We start from the raw sequence: 19,736 nt of genomic DNA, 5'->3' as shown, positions 1-19,736 counted from the left end.
ACGGGACAATGATTCAGTGGTTTAGACGGTTCAATGATTCAGTGGTTTAGACGGTTCAATGATTCAGTGGTTTAGACGGTTCAATGATTCAGTGGTTTAGACGGGACAATGATTCACTGGTTTAGACGGGACAATGATTCAGTGGTTTAGACGGTTCAATGATTCAGTGGTTTAGACGGGACAATGATTCACTGGTTTAGATGGTTCAATGATTCAGTGGTTTAGACGGTTCAATGATTCAGTGGTTTAGACGGTTCAATGATCCAGTGGTTTAGACGGTTCAATGATTCAGTGGTTTAGACGGGACAATGATTCACTGGTTTAGACGGTTCAATGATTCAGTGGTTTAGACAGTTCAATGATTCAGTGGTTTAGACGGTTCAATGATTCAGTGGTTTAGACGGTTCAATGATTCAGTGGTTTAGACGGGACAATGATTCAGTGGTTTAGACGGTTCAATGATTCAGTGGTTTAGACGGATCAATGATTCAGTGGTTTAGACGGGACAATGATTCACTGGTTTAGATGGTTCAATGATTCAGTGGTTTAGATGGTTCAATGATTCAGTGGTTTAGACGGTTCAATGATTCAGTGGTTTAGACGGGACAATGATTCACTGGTTTAGACGGGACAATGATTCACTGGTTTAGATGGTTCAATGATTCAGTGGTTTAGATGGTTCAATGATTCTCATTGGTTTAGATGGTTCAATGATTCAGTGGTTTAGACGGTTCAATGATTCAGTGGTTTAGTCGGGACAATGATTCACTGGTTTAGATGGTTCAATGATTCACTGGTTTAGATGGTTCAATGATTCTCATTGGTTTAGATGGTTCAATGATTCTCAGTAGTTTAGATGGTACAATGATTCTCAGTAGTTTAGATGGTTCAATGATTCTCATTGGTTTAGATGTTACAATGATTCTCAGTAGTTTAGATGGTTCAATGATTCTCAGTGGTTTAGATGGTTCAATGATTCTCAGTAGTTTAGATGGTACAATGATTCTCAGTAGTTTAGATGGTACAATGATTCTCAGTGGTTTAGATGGTTCAATGATTCTCAGTAGTTTAGATGGTTCAATGATTCATTGGTTTAGATGGTTCAATGATTCTCAGTGGTTTAGATGGTTCAATGATTCTCAGTAGTTTAGATGGTTCAATGATTCTCAGTAGTTTAGATGGTTCAATGATTCTCAGTAGTTTAGATGGTTTAATGATTCTCAGTAGTTTAGATGGTTCAATGATTCTCATTGGTTTAGATGGTTCAATGATTCATTGGTTTAGATGGTTCAATGATTCATTGGTTTAGATGGTTCAATGATTCATTGGTTTAGATGGTTCAATGATTCATTGGTTTAGATGGTTCAATGATTCTCAGTAGTTTAGATGGTTCAATGATTCTCAGTAGTTTAGATGGTTCAATGATTCTCAGTAGTTTAGATGGTTCAAAGGCTAGTTATCTCTAGACAACAGATGAATGGTATGGTTAGTTATCTCTGGACAACAGATGAATGGTATGGTTAGTTATCTCTGGACAACAGATGAATGGTATGGTTAGTTATCTCTGGACAACAGATGAATTGGTATGGTTAGTTATCTCTGGACAACAGATGAATGGTATGGTTAGTTATCTCTAGACAACAGATGAATGGTATGGTTAGTTATCTCTGGACAACAGATGAATGGTAAGGTTAGTTATCTCTGGACAACAGATGAATGGTATGGTTAGTTATCTCTAGACAACAGATGAATGGTATAGTTAGTTATCTCTGGACAACAGATGAATGGTAAGGTTAGTTATCTCTAGACAACAGATGAATGGTATGGTTAGTTATCTCTGGACAACAGATGAATGGTATGGTTAGTTATCTCTGGACAACAGATGAATGGTATGGTTAGTTATCTCTGGACAACAGATGAATGGTAAGGTTAGTTATCTCTGGACAACAGATGAAGAGTGATGAATGGATCAGTGGTTCACCAATCAGGGCCTTGATTGACTTTTTAACAGTAATGAAAACAATTCTTTGGGACCATCCAGTGACATCATGACAACTGATTCACAGAAACCTGGACAATGTTCTTGAACCGTGTCTAAAACATTCAGGTTCTCAGAAAGTTTTTGTTGGCATAGAATGTTCCCCCTAACAGGCAGAAAACTGGACACTCAAACATTACAAAAACGTTCTCTCGCCCTAAAATTGTTAGCTGGGTATGTGCCTGGTCTCCCGGTGTGTGTTTACAGACAACACCCCTCCACACAGCCATGACCCCTAACCCCTAGCCCCTAACCCTAACCTCTAGCTCCTAGCCCCTAACCCCTAGCTCCTCCACACAGCCCTAACCCCTAACCCCTAACCCCTTCACACAGCCCTAATCCCTAACCCCTCCACACAGCCATAACCCCTAACCCCTTCACACAGCCCTAATCCCTAACCCCTCCACACAGCCATAACCCCTAACCCCTTCACACAGCCCTAACCCCTGGCCCTAACCCCTAGCCCGTAACCCCTAACCCCTAACCTCTAACCCCTAACCCCTAACCTCTAGCCCCTAACCTCTAACCCCTAACCTCTAACCCCTAGCCCCTAACCCCTAACCTCTAGCCCCTAACCTCTAGCCCCTAACCCCTAACCTCTAACCTCTAGCCCCTAACCTCTAGCCTCTAGCCCCTAACCCCTAGCCCCTAACCCCTAACCTCTAATCCCTAGCCTCTAATCCCTAGCCCCTTCAGTCAACCATAACCTGCCGGCTAATTCACAGAACTGTTTCAGAACTCCACCTCTATTTGTGTAAACACACTGCTGTTCTGCTGGTCAAACACATCAATCTGCTGGTCAAACACATTCATCTGCTGGTCAAACACATTAATCTGCTGGTCAAACACATTAATCTGCTGGTCAAACACATTATGCTGCTGGTCAAACACATTAATCTGCTGGTCAAACACATTAATCTGCTGGTCAAACACATTATGCTGCTGGTCAAACACATTAATCTGCTGGTCAAACACATTAATCTGCTGGTCAAACACATTAATCTGCTGGTCAAACACATTAATCTGCTGGTCAAACACATTATGCTGCTGGTCAAACACATTATGCTGCTGGTCAAACACATTATGCTGCTGGTCAAACACATTATGCTGCTGGTCAAACACATTAATCTGCTGGTCAAACACATTAATCTGCTGGTCAAACACATTATGCTGCTGGTCAAACACATTATGCTGCTGGTCAAACACATTATGCTGCTGGTCAAACACATTATGCTGCTGGTCAAACACATTAATCTGCTGGTCAAACACATTAATCTGCTGGTCAAACACATTAATCTGCTGGTCAAACACATTAATCTGCTGGTCAAACACATTAATCTGCTGGTCAAACACATTAATCTGCTGGTCAAACACATTAATCTGCTGGTCAAACACATTAATCTGCTGGTCAAACACATTAATCTGCTGGTCAAACACATTAATCTGCTGGTCAAACACATTAATCTGCTGGTCAAACACATTAATCTGCTGGTCAAACACATTATGCTGCTGGTCAAACACATTAATCTGCTGGTCAAACACATTAATCTGCTGGTCAAACACATTAATCTGCTGGTCAAACACATTAATCTGCTGGTCAAACACATTAATCTGCTGGTCAAACACATTATGCTGCTGGTCAAACACATTAATCTGCTGGTCAAACACATTATGCTGCTGGTCAAACACATTATGCTGCTGGTCAAACACATTATGCTGCTGGTCAAACACATTAATCTGCTGGTCAAACACATTATGCTGCTGGTCAAACACATTAATCTGCTGGTCAAACACATTATGCTGCTGGTCAAACACATTAATCTGCTGGTCAAACACATTATGCTGCTGGTCAAACACATTAATCTGCTGGTCAAACACATTAATCTGCTGGTCAAACACATTAATCTGCTGGTCAAACACATTAATCTGCTGGTCAAACACATTAATCTGCTGGTCAAACACATTAATCTGCTGGTCAAACACATTAATCTGCTGGTCAAACACATTAATCTGCTGGTTAAACACATTATGCTGCTGGTCAAACACATTAATCTGCTGGTCAAACACATTAATCTGCTGGTCAAACACATTATGCTGCTGGTCAAACACATTAATCTGCTGGTCAAACACATTAATCTGCTGGTCAAACACATTAATCTGCTGGTCAAACACATTAATCTGCTGGTAAAACACATTATGCTGCTGGTCAAACACATTATGCTGCTGGTCAAACACATTATGCTGCTGGTCAAACACATTATGCTGCTGGTCAAACACATTAATCTGCTGGTCAAACACATTAATCTGCTTGTCAAACACATTATGCTGCTGGTCAAACACATTATGCTGCTGGTCAAACACATTATGCTGCTGGTCAAACACATTATGCTGCTGGTCAAACACATTAATCTGCTGGTCAAACACATTAATCTGCTGGTCAAACACATTAATCTGCTGGTCAAACACATTAATCTGCTGGTCAAACACATTAATCTGCTGGTCAAACACATTAATCTGCTGGTCAAACACATTAATCTGCTGGTCAAACACATTAATCTGCTGGTCAAACACATTAATCTGCTGGTCAAACACATTAATCTGCTGGTCAAACACATTATGCTGCTGGTCAAACACATTAATCTGCTGGTCAAACACATTAATCTGCTGGTCAAACACATTAATCTGCTGGTCAAACACATTATGCTGCTGGTCAAACACATTAATCTGCTGGTCAAACACATTAATCTGCTGGTCAAACACATTAATCTGCTGGTCAAACACATTAATCTGCTGGTCAAACACATTAATCTGCTGGTCAAACACATTAATCTGCTGGTCAAACACATTAATCTGCTGGTCAAACACATTAATCTGCTGGTCAAACACATTATGCTGCTGGTCAAACACATTAATCTGCTGGTCAAACACATTAATCTGCTGGTCAAACACATTAATCTGCTGGTCAAACACATTAATCTGCTGGTCAAACACATTAATCTGCTGGTCAAACACATTAATCTGCTGGTCAAACACATTAATCTGCTGGTCAAACACATTAATCTGCTGGTCAAACACATTATGCTGCTGGTCAAACACATTAATCTGCTGGTCAAACACATTAATCTGCTGGTCAAACACATTAATCTGCTGGTCAAACACATTATGCTGCTGGTCAAACACATTAATCTGCTGGTCAAACACATTAATCTGCTGGTCAAACACATTCATCTGCTGGTCAAACACATTAATCTGCTGGTCAAACACATTAATCTGCTGGTCAAACACATTATGCTGCTGGTCAAACACATTAATCTGCTGGTCAAACACATTAATCTGCTGGTCAAACACATTCATCTGCTGGTCAAACACATTAATCTGCTGGTCAAACACATTAATCTGCTGGTCAAACACATTAATCTGCTGGTCAAACACATTAATCTGCTGGTCAAACACATTATGCTGCTGGTCAAACACATTATGCTGCTGGTCAAACACATTAATCTGCTGGTCAAACACATTAATCTGCTGGTCAAACACATTAATCTGCTGGTCAAACACATTATGCTGCTGGTCAAACACATTATGCTGCTGGTCAAACACATTAATCTGCTGGTCAAACACATTAATCTGCTGGTCAAACACATTAATCTGCTGGTCAAACACATTATGCTGCTGGTCAAACACATTAATCTGCTGGTCAAACACATTAATCTGCTGGTCAAACACATTATGCTGCTGGTCAAACACATTAATCTGCTGGTCAAACACATTAATCTGCTGGTCAAACACATTAATCTGCTGGTCAAACACATTAATCTGCTGGTCAAACACATTAATCTGCTGGTCAAACACATTCATCTGCTGGTCAAACACATTATGCTGCTGGTCAAACACATTAATCTGCTGGTCAAACACATTAATCTGCTGGTCAAACACATTAATCTGCTGGTCAAACACATTAATCTGCTGGTCAAACACATTAATCTGCTGGTCAAACACATTCATCTGCTGGTCAAACACATTATGCTGCTGGTCAAACACATTAATCTGCTGGTCAAACACATTATGCTGCTGGTCAAACACATTAATCTGCTGGTCAAACACATTATGCTGCTGGTCAAACACATTATGCTGCTGGTCAAACACATTAATCTGCTGGTCAAACACATTAATCTGCTGGTCAAACACATTAATCTGCTGGTCAAACACATTAATCTGCTGGTCAAACACATTATGCTGCTGGTCAAACACATTAATCTGCTGGTCAAACACATTAATCTGCTGGTCAAACACATTAATCTGCTGGTCAAACACACTATGCTGCTGGTCAAACACATTATGCTGCTGGTCAAACACATTATGCTGCTGGTCAAACACATTAATCTGCTGGTCAAACACATTAATCTGCTGGTCAAACACATTAATCTGCTGGTCAAACACATTAATCTGCTGGTCAAACACATTCATCTGCTGGTCAAACACATTAATCTGCTGGTCAAACACATTAATCTGCTGGTCAAACACATTAATCTGCTGGTCAAACACATTCATCTGCTGGTCAAACACATTAATCTGCTGGTCAAACACATTAATCTGCTGGTCAAACACATTATGCTGCTGGTCAAACACATTAATCTGCTGCCTGCAGTCCAAGTGTCCCAAATGGCACCCTACCATCTTCTATCTTATGATGTCAGGTTATACCCCGCTCAGCCAAACAGCAGAGAGCTGGGTCAAGAGGGCAGACTATTCAGATACCCCAGAGGTTGGGCGAACTCACTCTCACTCTCACACACACACACACACACACACACACACACACACACACACACACACACACACACACACACACACACACACACACACACACACACACACACACACACACACACACACACACACACACACACACACACACACACACACTGAAACGCACAGACAGACACTGAAACACACCCACCCTGACAGAATGGTGTTGTCAGGCTATTGGGTTCTATTGTTCTGTCCTGTTATGTTCTATTATTCTGTTCTATTGCTCTGTCCTGTTGTGTTCTATTATTCTGTTCTATTGTTCTGTCCTGTTGTGTTCTATTATTCTGTTCTATTGTTCTGTCCTGTTGTTTTCTATTGTTCTGTCCTGTTGTGTTCTATTGTTCTGTCCTGTTGGGTTGTATTGTTCTGTCCAGGTAGGATAATTATATTGTATTGTTGTAGACTAGTCAAGGGAGGATCATTATATTGTAGACTAGTCTAAGGAGGATCATTATATTGTTGACAAATCAAGGGAGGATGATTATATTGCAGAGTTGTAGACTAGTCTAGGAAGGATCATTATATTGTAGAGTTGTAGACTAGTCTAGGGAGGATCATTATATTGTAGAGTTGTAGACTAGTCTAGGAAGGATCATTATATTGTAGTTGTAGACTAGTCTAGGAAGGATCATTATATTGTAGACTAGTCTAGGGAGGATCATTATATTGTAGACTAGTCAAGGGAGGATCATTATATTGTAGACTAGTCAAGGGAGGATCATTATATTGTAGACTAGTCTAGGGAGGATCATTATATTGTAGACTAGTCTAGGGAGGATCATTATATTGTAGACTAGTCTAAGGAGGATCATTATATTGTAGACTAGTCTAGGAAGGATCATTATATTGCAGAGTTGTAGACTAGTCTAGGAAGGATCATTATATTGTAGAATTGTAGACTAGTCAAGGGAGGATCATTATATTGTAGAGTTGTAGACTAGTCTAGGAAGGATCATTATATTGTTGACAAATCAAGGGAGGATGATTATATTGCAGAGTTGTAGACTAGTCTAGGAAGGATCATTATATTGTAGAGTTGTAGACTAGTCTAGGGAGGATCATTATATTGTAGAGTTGTAGACTAGTCTAGGAAGGATCATTATATTGTAGAGTTGTAGACTAGTCTAGGAAGGATCATTATATTGTAGACTAGTCTAGGGAGGATCATTATATTGTAGACTAGTCAAGGGAGGATCATTATATTGTAGACTAGTCAAGGGAGGATCATTATATTGTAGACTAGTCTAGGGAGGATCATTATATTGTAGACTAGTCTAGGGAGGATCATTATATTGTAGACTAGTCTAAGGAGGATCATTATATTGTAGACTAGTCTAGGAAGGATCATTATATTGCAGAGTTGTAGACTAGTCTAGGAAGGATCATTATATTGTAGAGTTGTAGACTAGTCTAGGAAGGATCATTATATTGTAGAGTTGTAGACTAGTCTAGGGAGGATCATTATATTGTAGACTAGTCAAGGGAGGATCATTATATTGCAGAGTTGTAGACTAGTCTAGGAAGGATCATTATATTGTAGAGTTGTAGACTAGTCTAGGGAGGATCATTATATTGTAGAGTTGTAGACTAGTCTAGGAAGGATCAATTTATTGTAGAGTTGTAGACTAGTCTAGGAAGGATCATTATATTGTAGAGTTGTAGACTAGTCTAGGAAGGATCATTATATTGTAGAGTTGTAGACTAGTCTAGGAAGGATCATTATATTGCAGAGTTGTAGACTAGTCTAGGAAGGATCATTATATTGTAGAGTTGTATACTAGTCTAGGAAGGATCATTATATTGTAGAGTTGTATACTAGTCTAGGGAGGATCATTATATTGCAGAGTTGTAGACTAGTCTAGGGAGGATCATTATATTGTAGAGTTGTAGACTAGTCTAGGAAGGATCATTATATTGTAGAGTTGTAGACTAGTCAAGGGAGGAGCATTATATTGTAGACTAGTCTAGGGAGGATCATTATATTTTAGAGTTGTAGGCTAGTCAAGGGAGGATCATTGTATTGTTGTAGACTAGTCTAGGGAGGATCATTATATTGTATTGCTGTAGACTAATCACCTGGCCTCCCCACTTCCTATCAGCTGGCCTCTCCACTGTCTATCACCTGACCTCTCCCCTGCCTCTCCCCTGCCTATCACCTGACCTCTCCCCTGCCTATCACCTGACCTCTCCCCTGCCTATCACTTGACCTCTCCCCTGCCTATCACCTGACCTCTCCCCTGCCTATCACCTGACCTCTCCACTTCCTATCACTTGACCTCTCCACTGCCTATCACCTGACCTCTCCCCTGCCTATCACCTGACCTCTCCACTTCCTATCACATGACCTCTCCCCTGCCTTTCACCTGACCTCTCCCCTATTACCTAGACAACCAGGTGAGGTGAGGGGAGTTCCTTACTGAGACCTAGACAACCAGGTGAGGGGAGTTCCTTACTAAGACCTAGACAACCAGGTGAGGGGAGTTCCTTAATACAACCTAGACAACCAGGTGAGGGGAGTTCCTTACTGAGACCTAGACAACCAGGTGAGGGGAGTTCCTTACTGAGACCTAGACAACCAGGTGAGGGGAGTTCCTTACTGAGACCTAGACAACCAGGTGAGGGGAGTTCCTTACTGAGACCTAGACAACCAGGTGAGGGGAGTTCCTTACTGAGACCTAGACGAGTTCCTTAATACGACCTAGACAACCAGGTGAGGGGATTTCCTTACTAATTAGTGACCTAAATCCATCAATCAAATACAAGGGAGGGGCGAAACACGCAGACACCCTATTCCCTATATAGTGCACTACGTTAGACAAGAGACATATGGGCCGTAGCACCCTATTCCCTATTTATTTTATTTCACATTTATTTAACCAGGTAGGCCAGTTGAGAACAAGTTCTCATTTACATCTGCGACCTGGCCAAGATAAAGCAAAGCAGTGCGACACAAACAACAACACAGAGTTACACATGTTACACATGGAATAAACAAACATACAGTCAATAACACAATAGAAAAATCTATATACAGTGTGTGTAAATGAGGTAAGATTAGGGAGGTAAGGCAGTAAATAGGCCATAGTGGTGAAGTAATTACAATTTAGCAATTAAACACTGGAGTGATAGATGTGTAGAAGATGAATGTGCAAGTAGAGATACTGGGGTGCAAAGGAGAAATAACAATATGGGGATGAGGTAGTTTGATGGGCTATTTACAGATGGGCTATTTACAGAAGCTACTCAGACAGCTGATGCTTAAAGTTAGTGAGGGAGATATGAGTCTCCAGTTTCAGTGATTTTTGCAATTCGTTCCAGTCATTGGCAGCAGGGAACTGGAAGGAAAGGCGGCCAAACGAGGAATTGGCTTTGGGGATGACCAGTGAAATATACCTGCTGGAGCGCGTGCTACGGGTGGGTGCTGCTATGGTGACCAGTGAGCTGAGATAAGGCGGGGCTTTACCTAGAAAAGACGTATAGATGATCTGGAGCCAGTGGGTTTGGCGGATAATTTTAGAAAGAGAGGGTCCAGATTGTCTAGCCCAGCTGATTTGTAGGGGTCCAGATTTTGCAACTCTTTCAGAACATCAGCTGTCTGGATTTGGGTGAAGGAGAAATGGGGGAGGTTTGGGGAAGTTGCTGTGGGGGGTGCAGTGCTGTTGACCGGGGTAGGGGTAGCCAGGTGGAAAGCATGGCCAGCAATAGAAAAATGCTTATTGAAATTCTCAATTATAGTGGATTTATCGGTGGTGACAGTGTTTCCCAGCCTCAGTGCAGTGGGCAGCTGGGAGGAGGTGCTCTTATTCTCCATGGACTTTACAGTGTCCCAGAACTTTTTTGAGTTAGTACTACGGGATGCAAATTTCTGTTTGAAAAAGCTAGCCTTGGTCGGTAGGGGTGTCCTTGTCTCATCGCGCACCAGCGACTCCTGTGGTGGGCCGGGCGCAGTGCGCGCTAACCAAGGTGGCCAGGTACACGGCGTTTCCTCCGACACATTGGTGCGGCTGGCTTCCGGGTTGGATGCACGCTGTGTTAAGAAGCAGTGCGGATTGGTTGGGTTGTGTATCGGAGGACGTCGTCTCTCCCGAGCCCGTACGGGAGTTGTAGCGATGAGACAAGATAGTAGCTACTACAACAATTGGATACCACGAAATTGGGGAGAAAAAGGGGTAAAATCCCCCCCAAAAAACACAAAAAAATTAAAACACAATAAAAATAAAAAAAAGCTAGCCTTAGCTTTCCTAACTGATGGAGTATATTGGTTTGTGGTTTTATATCACGGGGGCTATTCGATGCTAATGCAGAACACCCCAGGTTGTTTTTGTGCTGGTCAAGGGCAGTCAGGTCTGGAGTGAACCAAGGACTATATATGTTCCTGTTTCTAAATTGTTTGAATGGGGCATGTGTCACGTTCTGACCTTTATTTCCGTTGTTTTGTATTTATTTAGTATGGTCAGGGCGTGAGTTGGGTGGGCAGTCTATGTTTGTTTTGTCTATGTTAGTGGCTTGTGTCAGCACAGGTCTCTTTTTGTAGCTTCACGGTCGAATTTGGTTTATTGTTTTTGTTACTCGTTTGTATAGTGTTCAGTCTTTCTTTATTAAAGATTTTACCATGGACACTTACCACGCCGCATATTGGTCCTCTGATCCTTCTCGCCTCTCCTCTTCAGACGAAGAGGAGGACGACCGTGACAGAATCACCCACCAACCAAGGACCAAGCGGCGTGGTAGAAAACAGCGACGACAGCAGCAGCAGCAGCAACAACAACAGCGGCCGGTATCACAGGACTCCTGGACATGGGAGGAGATACTGAACGGAGAGGGACCCTGGGCACAGGCTGGGGAATATCGCCGCCCCAAAGCAGAGCTGGAGGCAGCGAAAGCTGAGCGGCGGCGATATGAGGAGGCAGCACGGCAGTGCGACAGGTACGAGAGACAGACCCAAATTTTTTTTGGGGGGGGGCACACGAGGGGTGGAGCTAAGCCAGGTAGCAGACCTGCGCTCACCCCTCGTGCTTATTATAAGCAGCGCGATACTGGGCAGGCACCGTGTTATGCGGTTAAGCGCACGGTGTCGCCAGTACGTGTCCATAGCCCGGTGCGCTATAGGACAGCCCCCCGAGAGTGTCATGCGAGTGCGGGCATCGAGCCAGGGCGTATGGTGCCTGCTCAGCGGGTCTGGTCGCCGGTACGCAGTTTTGGCCCAGGGTATCCTGCGCCGGCTCTGCGTGCTGTGTCTCCGGGGCGCTGGGAGGGTGCAGTGCGTCCTCTGCCCGCGCTCCGCTCGTACCGGGCGACTGTGGGAATGGAGCCGAAGGGAGAGGTGCGTGTAGTAAGCACTAGATCTCCCGTGCTTACCCACAGCCCGGTTCAACCTGTGCCTGCACTCTGGACGGTCCGGGCTAGAGTGGTTATCCAGCCTGGGGAAGTGGTGCCAAGGTTGCGCACCAGAGCTCCAGTGCTCCCCCACAGCCCGGTCTTTCAGGTGCCTCCTCTTAACCCCAAGCCTCCTGAAGGTCTTCCCAGCCTGGTGGTTCCTGTGGCAGCCCCACGCACCAGGCTGTCTCTCTGTCTCCTCCCTGCAGGTGGTCCGTCTCCCGCCTGTCCGGCGCCGCTGCCGGAGTCTCCCGCCTGTCCGGCGCCGCTGCCGGAGTCTCCCGCCTGTCCGGCGCCGCTGCCGGAGTCTCCCGCCTGTCCGGCGCCGCTGCCGGAGTCTCCCGCCTGTCCGGCGCCGCTGCCGGAGTCTCCCGCCTGTCCGGCGCCGCTGCCGGAGTCTCCCGCCTGTCCGGCGCCGCTGCCGGAGTCTCCCGCCTGTCCGGCGCCGCTGCCGGAGTCTCCCGCCTGTCCGGCGCCGCTGCCGGAGTCTCCCGCCTGTCCGGCGCCGCTGCCGGAGTCTCCCGCCTGTCCGGCGCCGCTGCCGGAGTCTCCCGCCTGTCCGGCGCCTCTGCCGGAGTCTCCCGCCTGTCCGGCGCCTCTGCCGGAGTCTCCCGCCTGTCCGGCGCCTCTGCCGGAGTCTCCCGCCTGTCCGGCGCCTCTGCCGGAGTCTCCCGCCTGTCCGGCGCCTCTGCCGGAGTCTCCCGCCTGTCCGGCGCCTCTGCCGGAGTCTCCCGCCTGTCCGGCGCCTCTGCCGGAGTCTCCCGCCTGTCCGGCGCCTCTGCCGGAGTCTCCCGCCTGTCCGGCGCCTCTGCCGGAGTCTCCCGCCTGTCCGGCGCCTCTGCCGGAGTCTCCCGCCTGTCCGGCGCCGCTGCCGGAGCCTCCCGCCTGTCCGGCGCCGCTGCCGGAGCCTCCCGCCTGTCCGGCGCCGCTGCCGGAGCCTCCCGCCTGTCCGGCGCCGCTGCCGGAGCCTCCCGCCTGTCCGGCGCCGCTGCCGGAGCCTCCCGCCTGTCCGGCGCCGCTGCCGGAGCCTCCCGCCTGTCCGGCGCCGCTGCCGGAGCCCCTCTGCCCAGAGCAGCTGTCTCGCTGTCCCGAGCAGCTGTCTCTCTGTCCCGAGCAGCTGTCTCTCTGTCCCGAGCAGCTGTCTCTCTGTCCCGAGCAGCTGTCTCTCTGTCCCGAGCAGCTGTCTCTCTGTCCCGAGCAGCTGTCTCTCTGTCCCGAGCAGCTGTCTCTCTGTCCCGAGCAGCTGTCCCTCTGTCCCGAGCAGCTGTCCCTCTGTCCCGAGCTGCCCCTCTGTCCAGTGGGGTCATTGAGAGGGGTGGTCATGCTGAGAGAGCCACGGAGGCGGACAATAAGGCGGACTAAGACAATGATGAGGTGGGGTCCGCGTCCCGCGCCAGAGCCGCCACCGCGGACAGACGCCCACCCAGACCCTCCCCTATAGGTCAAGGTTTTGCGGCCGGAGTCCGCACCTTTGGGGGGGGGTACTGTCACGTTCTGACCTTTATTTCCGTTGTTTTGTATTTATTTAGTATGGTCAGGGCGTGAGTTGGGTGGGCAGTCTATGTTTGTTTTGTCTATGTTAGTGGCTTGTGTCAGCACAGGTCTCTTTTTGTAGCTTCACGGTCGAATTTGGTTTATTGTTTTTGTTACTCGTTTGTATAGTGTTCAGTCTTTCTTTATTAAAGATTTTACCATGGACACTTACCACGCCGCATATTGGTCCTCTGATCCTTCTCGCCTCTCCTCTTCAGACGAAGAGGAGGACGACCGTGACAGCATGCTTATTTAAGATGGTGAGGAAAGCACTTTTAAATAATAACCAGGCATCCTCTACTGACGAGATGAGGTCAATATCCTTCCAGGATACCCGGGCCAGGTCGATTAGAAAGGCCTGCTCGCTGAAGTGTTTTAGGGAGCGTTTGACAGTGATGAGGGGTGGTCGTTTGACCGCAGACCCATTACGGATGCAGGCAATGAGGCAGTGATCGCTGAGATCCTGGTTGAAAACATCAGAGGTGTATTTGGAGGGCAGGTTGGTCAGGATGATATCTATGAGGGTGCTCGTGTTTACGGATTTGGGGTTGTACCTGGTAGGTTCATTGATAATTTGTGTGAGATTGAGGGCATCTAGCTTAGAAAGTAGGACGGATGTTAAGCATGTCCCAGTTTAGGTCACCTAGCTCTGAAGATAGATGGGGGGCAATTCACATATGGTGTCCTGGGCACAGCTGGGGGTAGAAGGTGGTCTATAACAAGCGGCAACCGTGAGAGACTTGTTTCTGGAAAGGTGGATTTTTAGAAGTAGAAGCTTGAATTGTTTGGGTACAGACCTGGATAGTAGGACAGAACTCTGCAGGCTATCTTTGCAGTAGATTGAAACTCCGCCCCCTTTCGCAGTTCTATCCTGTCAGAAAATTTTATAGTTAGGGATGGAAGTTTCTGGATTTTAGATGGCTTTCCAATCCAGGATTCAGACATGGCTAGGACATTGGCAGAGTGTGCTAAAGCAGTGAATAAAACAAACTTAGGGAGGAGGCTTCTAATGTTAACATGCATGAAACCAAGGCTTTTACGGTTACAGAAGTCAACAAATAAGAGCCCCTGGGGAATGGGAGTGGAGCTAGGGGCTGCAGGACCTGGATTAATCTCTACATCACCAGAGGAACAGAGGAGGAGTAGAATAAGGATATGGCTAAAGGCTATAAGAACTGGTCATCTAGTGCGTTTCTTAACAGAGAGTAAAAGGAGCAGGATTTTGGGCGTGGAAGAATAGATTCAAGGCATAATGTACAGACAAGGGTATGGTAGGATGTGAATACAGTGGAGGTAAACCTAGACATTGAGTGACGATGAGAGGTTGTGTCTCTAGAAACATCATTTAGACCAGGTGAGGTCACCGCATGTGTGGGAGATGAAACAAAAGGGCTAGCTAAGGCATATTGAGCAGGGCTGGTCTCTACAGTGAGATAAGACAATCACTAACCAAAACAGCAATGGATAAGGCATATTGACAATAGGGAGAGGCATGCGTAGCCGAGTGATCATAGGGACCAGTGGGTAGCCAGGCGAGCTGGAGACACGGCGATTCATACAGCTAGCGGGCCGGGGATAGCATGCTAGCAGAAGGGCCTTAGAGGGACGTTGCGACAGAAGAAGTCTGTTGTAGCCCCCTCGTGCAGTTACGTCGACAGACCAGTCGTGTTGGATCGGCAGGGCTCCTTGTAGGCAGTAAAAGGGTCCAGGCCAATTGGCAAAATAGGTATTGTAGACCAGGAATTTGGCTGATGGTCCTCTTCAGCTAACAGTCCGATATGCTCTAGACAGCCAGCGGGCCGCGGCTAGCATGCTAGCGGATGGGCCTTCAGGGGATGTCGCAACGGAGGAGCCTGTTGAAACCCCTCGGGCGGATTACGTCGGTAGACCAGTCGTGATGGAATCGGCGGGGCTCTGTGTCAGCAGTAAAAGGGGTCCAGGCAAATTGGCAAAATATGTATAGCACAAGGCTAGTTTCAAGCTCACTGGTGCTTGCTTCGGGACAGAGACGTTAGCCAGGAGTGGCCACTCAGATAGCAGCTAGCTAGCTGTGATGATCCAGGTGAAAAGGTTCAGAGCTTGCGGTAGGAAACCGGAGATGTGGAGAAAAAGCAGTCCGGTATGCTCTGGGTTGACTCGCGCTGTGCAGACTGGCAGGAGTTGACCAGGCTAAGGTTAGCTGATGACCGCTAGCAGTGGCTAACTGGTTACTAGCTAGTAGCTAGTTAGCTGGCTAGCTTCTGTTGGGGGTTCCGGTTCTAAAGTATAGAAAATAGCAGATCCATACCACATTGGGTGAGGTGGGTTGCAGGAGAGTATGTTGAAACAGAGGTTAAAAATATATACAAAATATATACAGAGGGGAAAAAAAGATATATACTCGGGACACGACAAGACAAAGACGTCTGAACTGCTACGCCATCTTGGATTCATGTTTGGGCCGTAGCACCCTATTCCCTATGAGGTGCACTACTTTTGACTAGAAACCCATGGTAATCCCTATGGGTCGTAGTGCAGTATGAAGGTAACAAGGGACCATTTGGGACTCAGGCTCCCTGGTCTATCATAACCAGCACCTGCCTCACAGAGCCTGGAACACTTTCCATTGGTTCAGTTCAGCTGATTGGGGACCTAGGAACCCGACCACAAGGCAACAGGCTTTCTCTCCCTTAGTCCCACATTCTTACCTTCTCTCACCCCCTCAGTAGGCTTTCTCTCCCTTAGTCTCCCCTTCTTACCTTCTCTCACCCCCTCAGTAGGCTTTCTCTCCCTTAGTCTCCCTTTCTTACCTTCTCTCACCCCTTCAGTAGGCTTGCTCTCCCTTAGTTCCACCTTCTTACCTTCTCTCACCCCCTCAGTAGGCTTTCTCTCCCTTAGTCTCCCCTTCTTACCTTCTCTCACCCCCTCAGTAGGCTTTCTCTCCCTTAGTCTCCCCTTCTCTCACCCCCTCAGAAGGCTTTCTCTCCCTTAGTTCCACCTTCTTACCTTCTCTCACCCCCTCAGTAGGCTTTCTCTCCCTTAGTCTCCCCTTCTTACCTTCTCTCACCCCCTCAGTAGGCTTTCTCTCCCTTAGTTCCACCTTCTTACCTTCTCTCACCCCCTCAGTAGGCTTTCTCTCCCTTAGTCTCCCCTTCTTACCTTCTCTCACCCCCTCAGTAGGCTTTCTCTCCCTTAGTCTCCCCTTCTTACCTTCTCTCACCCCCTCAGTAGGCTTTCTCTCCCTTAGTCTCCCCTTCTTACCTTCTCTCACCCCCTCAGTAGGCTTTCTCTCCCTTAGTCTCCCCTTCTTACCTTCTCTCACCCCCTCAGAAGGCTTTCTCTCCCTTAGTCTCCCCTTCTTACCTTCTCTCACCCCCTCAGTAGGCTTTCTCTCCCTTAGTCTCCCCCACTTACCTTCTCTCACCCCCTCAGTAGGCTTTCTCTCCCTTAGTCTCCCCTTCTCTCACCCCCTCAGTAGGCTTTCTCTCCCTTAGTCTCCCCTTCTTACCTTCTCTCACCCCCTCAGTAGGCTTTCTCTCCCTTAGTCTCCCCTTCTTACCTTCTCTCACCCCCTCAGAAGGCTTTCTCTCCCTTAGTCTCCCCTTCTTACCTTCTCTCACCTCGTCAGCAGCTCTTTGTTGTTGATTATTGTGTTATGAACTGTTGCTGTGACATTTCCTCCTCAAACTGTTGGCAAAATATTAATAACATATAAATGAACTAATCCATTAATTATATCCTAATGAAGCTACTGTACTGGACACCACACTCAACCATCTCTCCCTCTCTTCCGCAGAAGAAGTTAACAGCGGAGTGCGTGTTCAGAGAGCAGTTTGAGGAGAATTGGTACAACACATACGCCTCTACGCTCTACAAACACACCGACACCGGACGCTTCTACTACGTAGCGCTCAACAAGGACGGCTCGCCACGGGAGGGGGGGAGGACGAAGAAACACCAGAAACTAACGCACTTCCTGCCTCGGCCTGTGGAGATAGAGAAGATCCCCCAGGCTTACAGAGATCTATTCCAATACAGGTGACCAGGGCTGAGCCTGGGAGAGAGGGATGAGGAGGAGGAAAGGGAGGAGAGTTTGGGACTAAGGACAGGACTCAATACTCCCACTGACCTCGCTCCCACGCCTCCAGCCCCACTCCCCCTGTGAAGGTGTTTATGTATTGCCCCTCCAGCCAAAAGGTCCCCCTCCCATTCCTCCGAATGGACCACCAACAAGAGAGATAAACATAGCCTGTGTTCCTGGACGTTAACACTATGAGAGGACTGTTTGACCTCAGAGGGGTCAGAGCAGAGTGTAGGAGACGCTCTTCTCTCCAGCCACTGAGGAGAGAGAGGGGGAGTCCTACTAGAGGGGGTGTTATTGGGCCCATAAGACCTCACTCTGGAGGAGAGCACAGGGTTGAGAGGAGAAAATCCCTTCTCTGAACGGATACGGCGGGAGAGATGGAGGGAGAGAGACTGGACTGGCGTCAGGCCTGTATGACTGCCTAACCCACCCTGGGATAACCGCAGGTTAAAACCACCTGAACCACTAACCACCTGAAGAAGACAAAGACTTTTCCTGATGAGAACCACTTTTATACATAATAAGATACTTAACCAGCATTCACTGCAAATAAGAAAGGGTTTGGGGTTAGTCCTCAGCAGTTTGAGTAAGGGGTCTGAGAACTAGTAATGAACAAGTCATGGAAAGTTGATCAGACTAGCTGAGATGACCAGTGGACACTACTCTAGCCAAGCCATTCACCACAGCAACCAGAGAACTCCAGGGAGCGAGCGAGGGAGGGATTGACCAATGGAAGTTGAGAGACTGTCAGTGTGTTCTAAATCAATGTGTAGAGAGAACTGATCTTCTGACTAGTCATTGTGATGTCAGAGTGTTCTAAATCAACGTGTAGAGAGAACTGATCTTCTGACTAGTCATTGTGATGTCAGAGTGTTCTAAATCAACGTGTAGAGAGAACTGATCTTCTGACTAGTCATTGTGATGTCAGAGTGTTCTAAATCAACATGTAGAGAGAACTGATCTTCTGACTAGTCATTGTGATGTCAGAGTGTTCTAAATCAACATGTAGAGAGAACTGATCTTCTGACTAGTCATTGTGATGTCAGGGCTGAGCTGGGAGAGAGAGAGAATACACTACTACTTAGAATGTATATGTGATGGAGACAGATTGGCCATGAGGGAGCATCCAGGTGTAACTGGGTTGGCAGAACTTGGCACATAAGTTAAATGATCAATGTAAAGAGATGTGATGAGCTGGGATACATGTAATACTTTTTGACTATGTGATAAATGTAAAACATGATTTCAGTTGGTACAGTCAAGGACATGGATGGTGCAGCTAGATTGCATTTCAATTAAATGCAGATGACAACAAATGAGAAATCCTGAAAAGAATAGGCTTTTATTGAGACAAACTTGATACACTATATACACAGCAGTATGTGGACACCCCTTCAAATTAGAGGATTATATTTCAGCCACACACATTGCTGACAGGTGTATAAAATCAAGCACACAGCCATGCAATCTCCATAGACAAACATTGGCAGTAGATTGGCCGGTACTGAGGAGCTCAGTGACTTTCAACATGGCATCGTCATAGGATGCCACCTTTTCAACAAGTCAGTTCATAAAATTTCTGCCCTGCTAGAGCTGCCCCGGTCAACTGTAAGTGCTGTTATTGTGAAGTGGAAACATCTAGGAGCAACAACGGCTCAGCCGTGAAGTGGTAGACCACATAAGCTCACAGAACTGGACCGCAGAGTGCTGAAGCGCGAAGCGCATAAAAATCGTCTGTCCTCAGTTGCAACACTCACTACCGAGTACCAAACTGCCTCTGGATGCAACGTCAGCACAAGAACCGTTAGTCGGGAGCTTCATGAAATGGGTTTCCATGGCATAGCAGCCACACACAAGCCTAAGATCACCATGCGCAATGCCAGGCATCGGCTGGAGTGGACCTAATCACCCCCA

The 19,736-nt window shown here is 46.6% G+C and overlaps 1 protein-coding gene across 1 annotated transcript in view; it reads left to right on the top strand.

Annotated features, from left to right (window-relative positions):
• The window catches only part of LOC118938768 (fibroblast growth factor 16-like), a 64,071-nt gene extending 44,933 nt beyond the window's left edge, over nucleotides 1–19,138 (top strand). The window contains exon 3 of the mRNA XM_036943651.2: nucleotides 17,535–19,138. Within this exon, the coding sequence (XP_036799546.2) occupies nucleotides 17,535–17,780 (246 nt within the window). The 3' untranslated portion in view covers nucleotides 17,781–19,138. The remainder of the gene's footprint in view (nucleotides 1–17,534) is intronic.
• The last annotated feature ends 598 nt before the right edge of the window (nucleotides 19,139–19,736 follow it).

Source organism: Oncorhynchus mykiss, chromosome 14, assembly GCF_057628025.1.
Source record: "Oncorhynchus mykiss isolate SJ-2025 chromosome 14, ASM5762802v1, whole genome shotgun sequence".
Taxonomy (NCBI): Eukaryota; Metazoa; Chordata; class Actinopteri; order Salmoniformes; family Salmonidae; genus Oncorhynchus; species Oncorhynchus mykiss.
The sequence above is the reverse complement of the archived record's forward strand: the minus strand, read 5'-3'. Positions and strand labels throughout refer to the sequence as shown.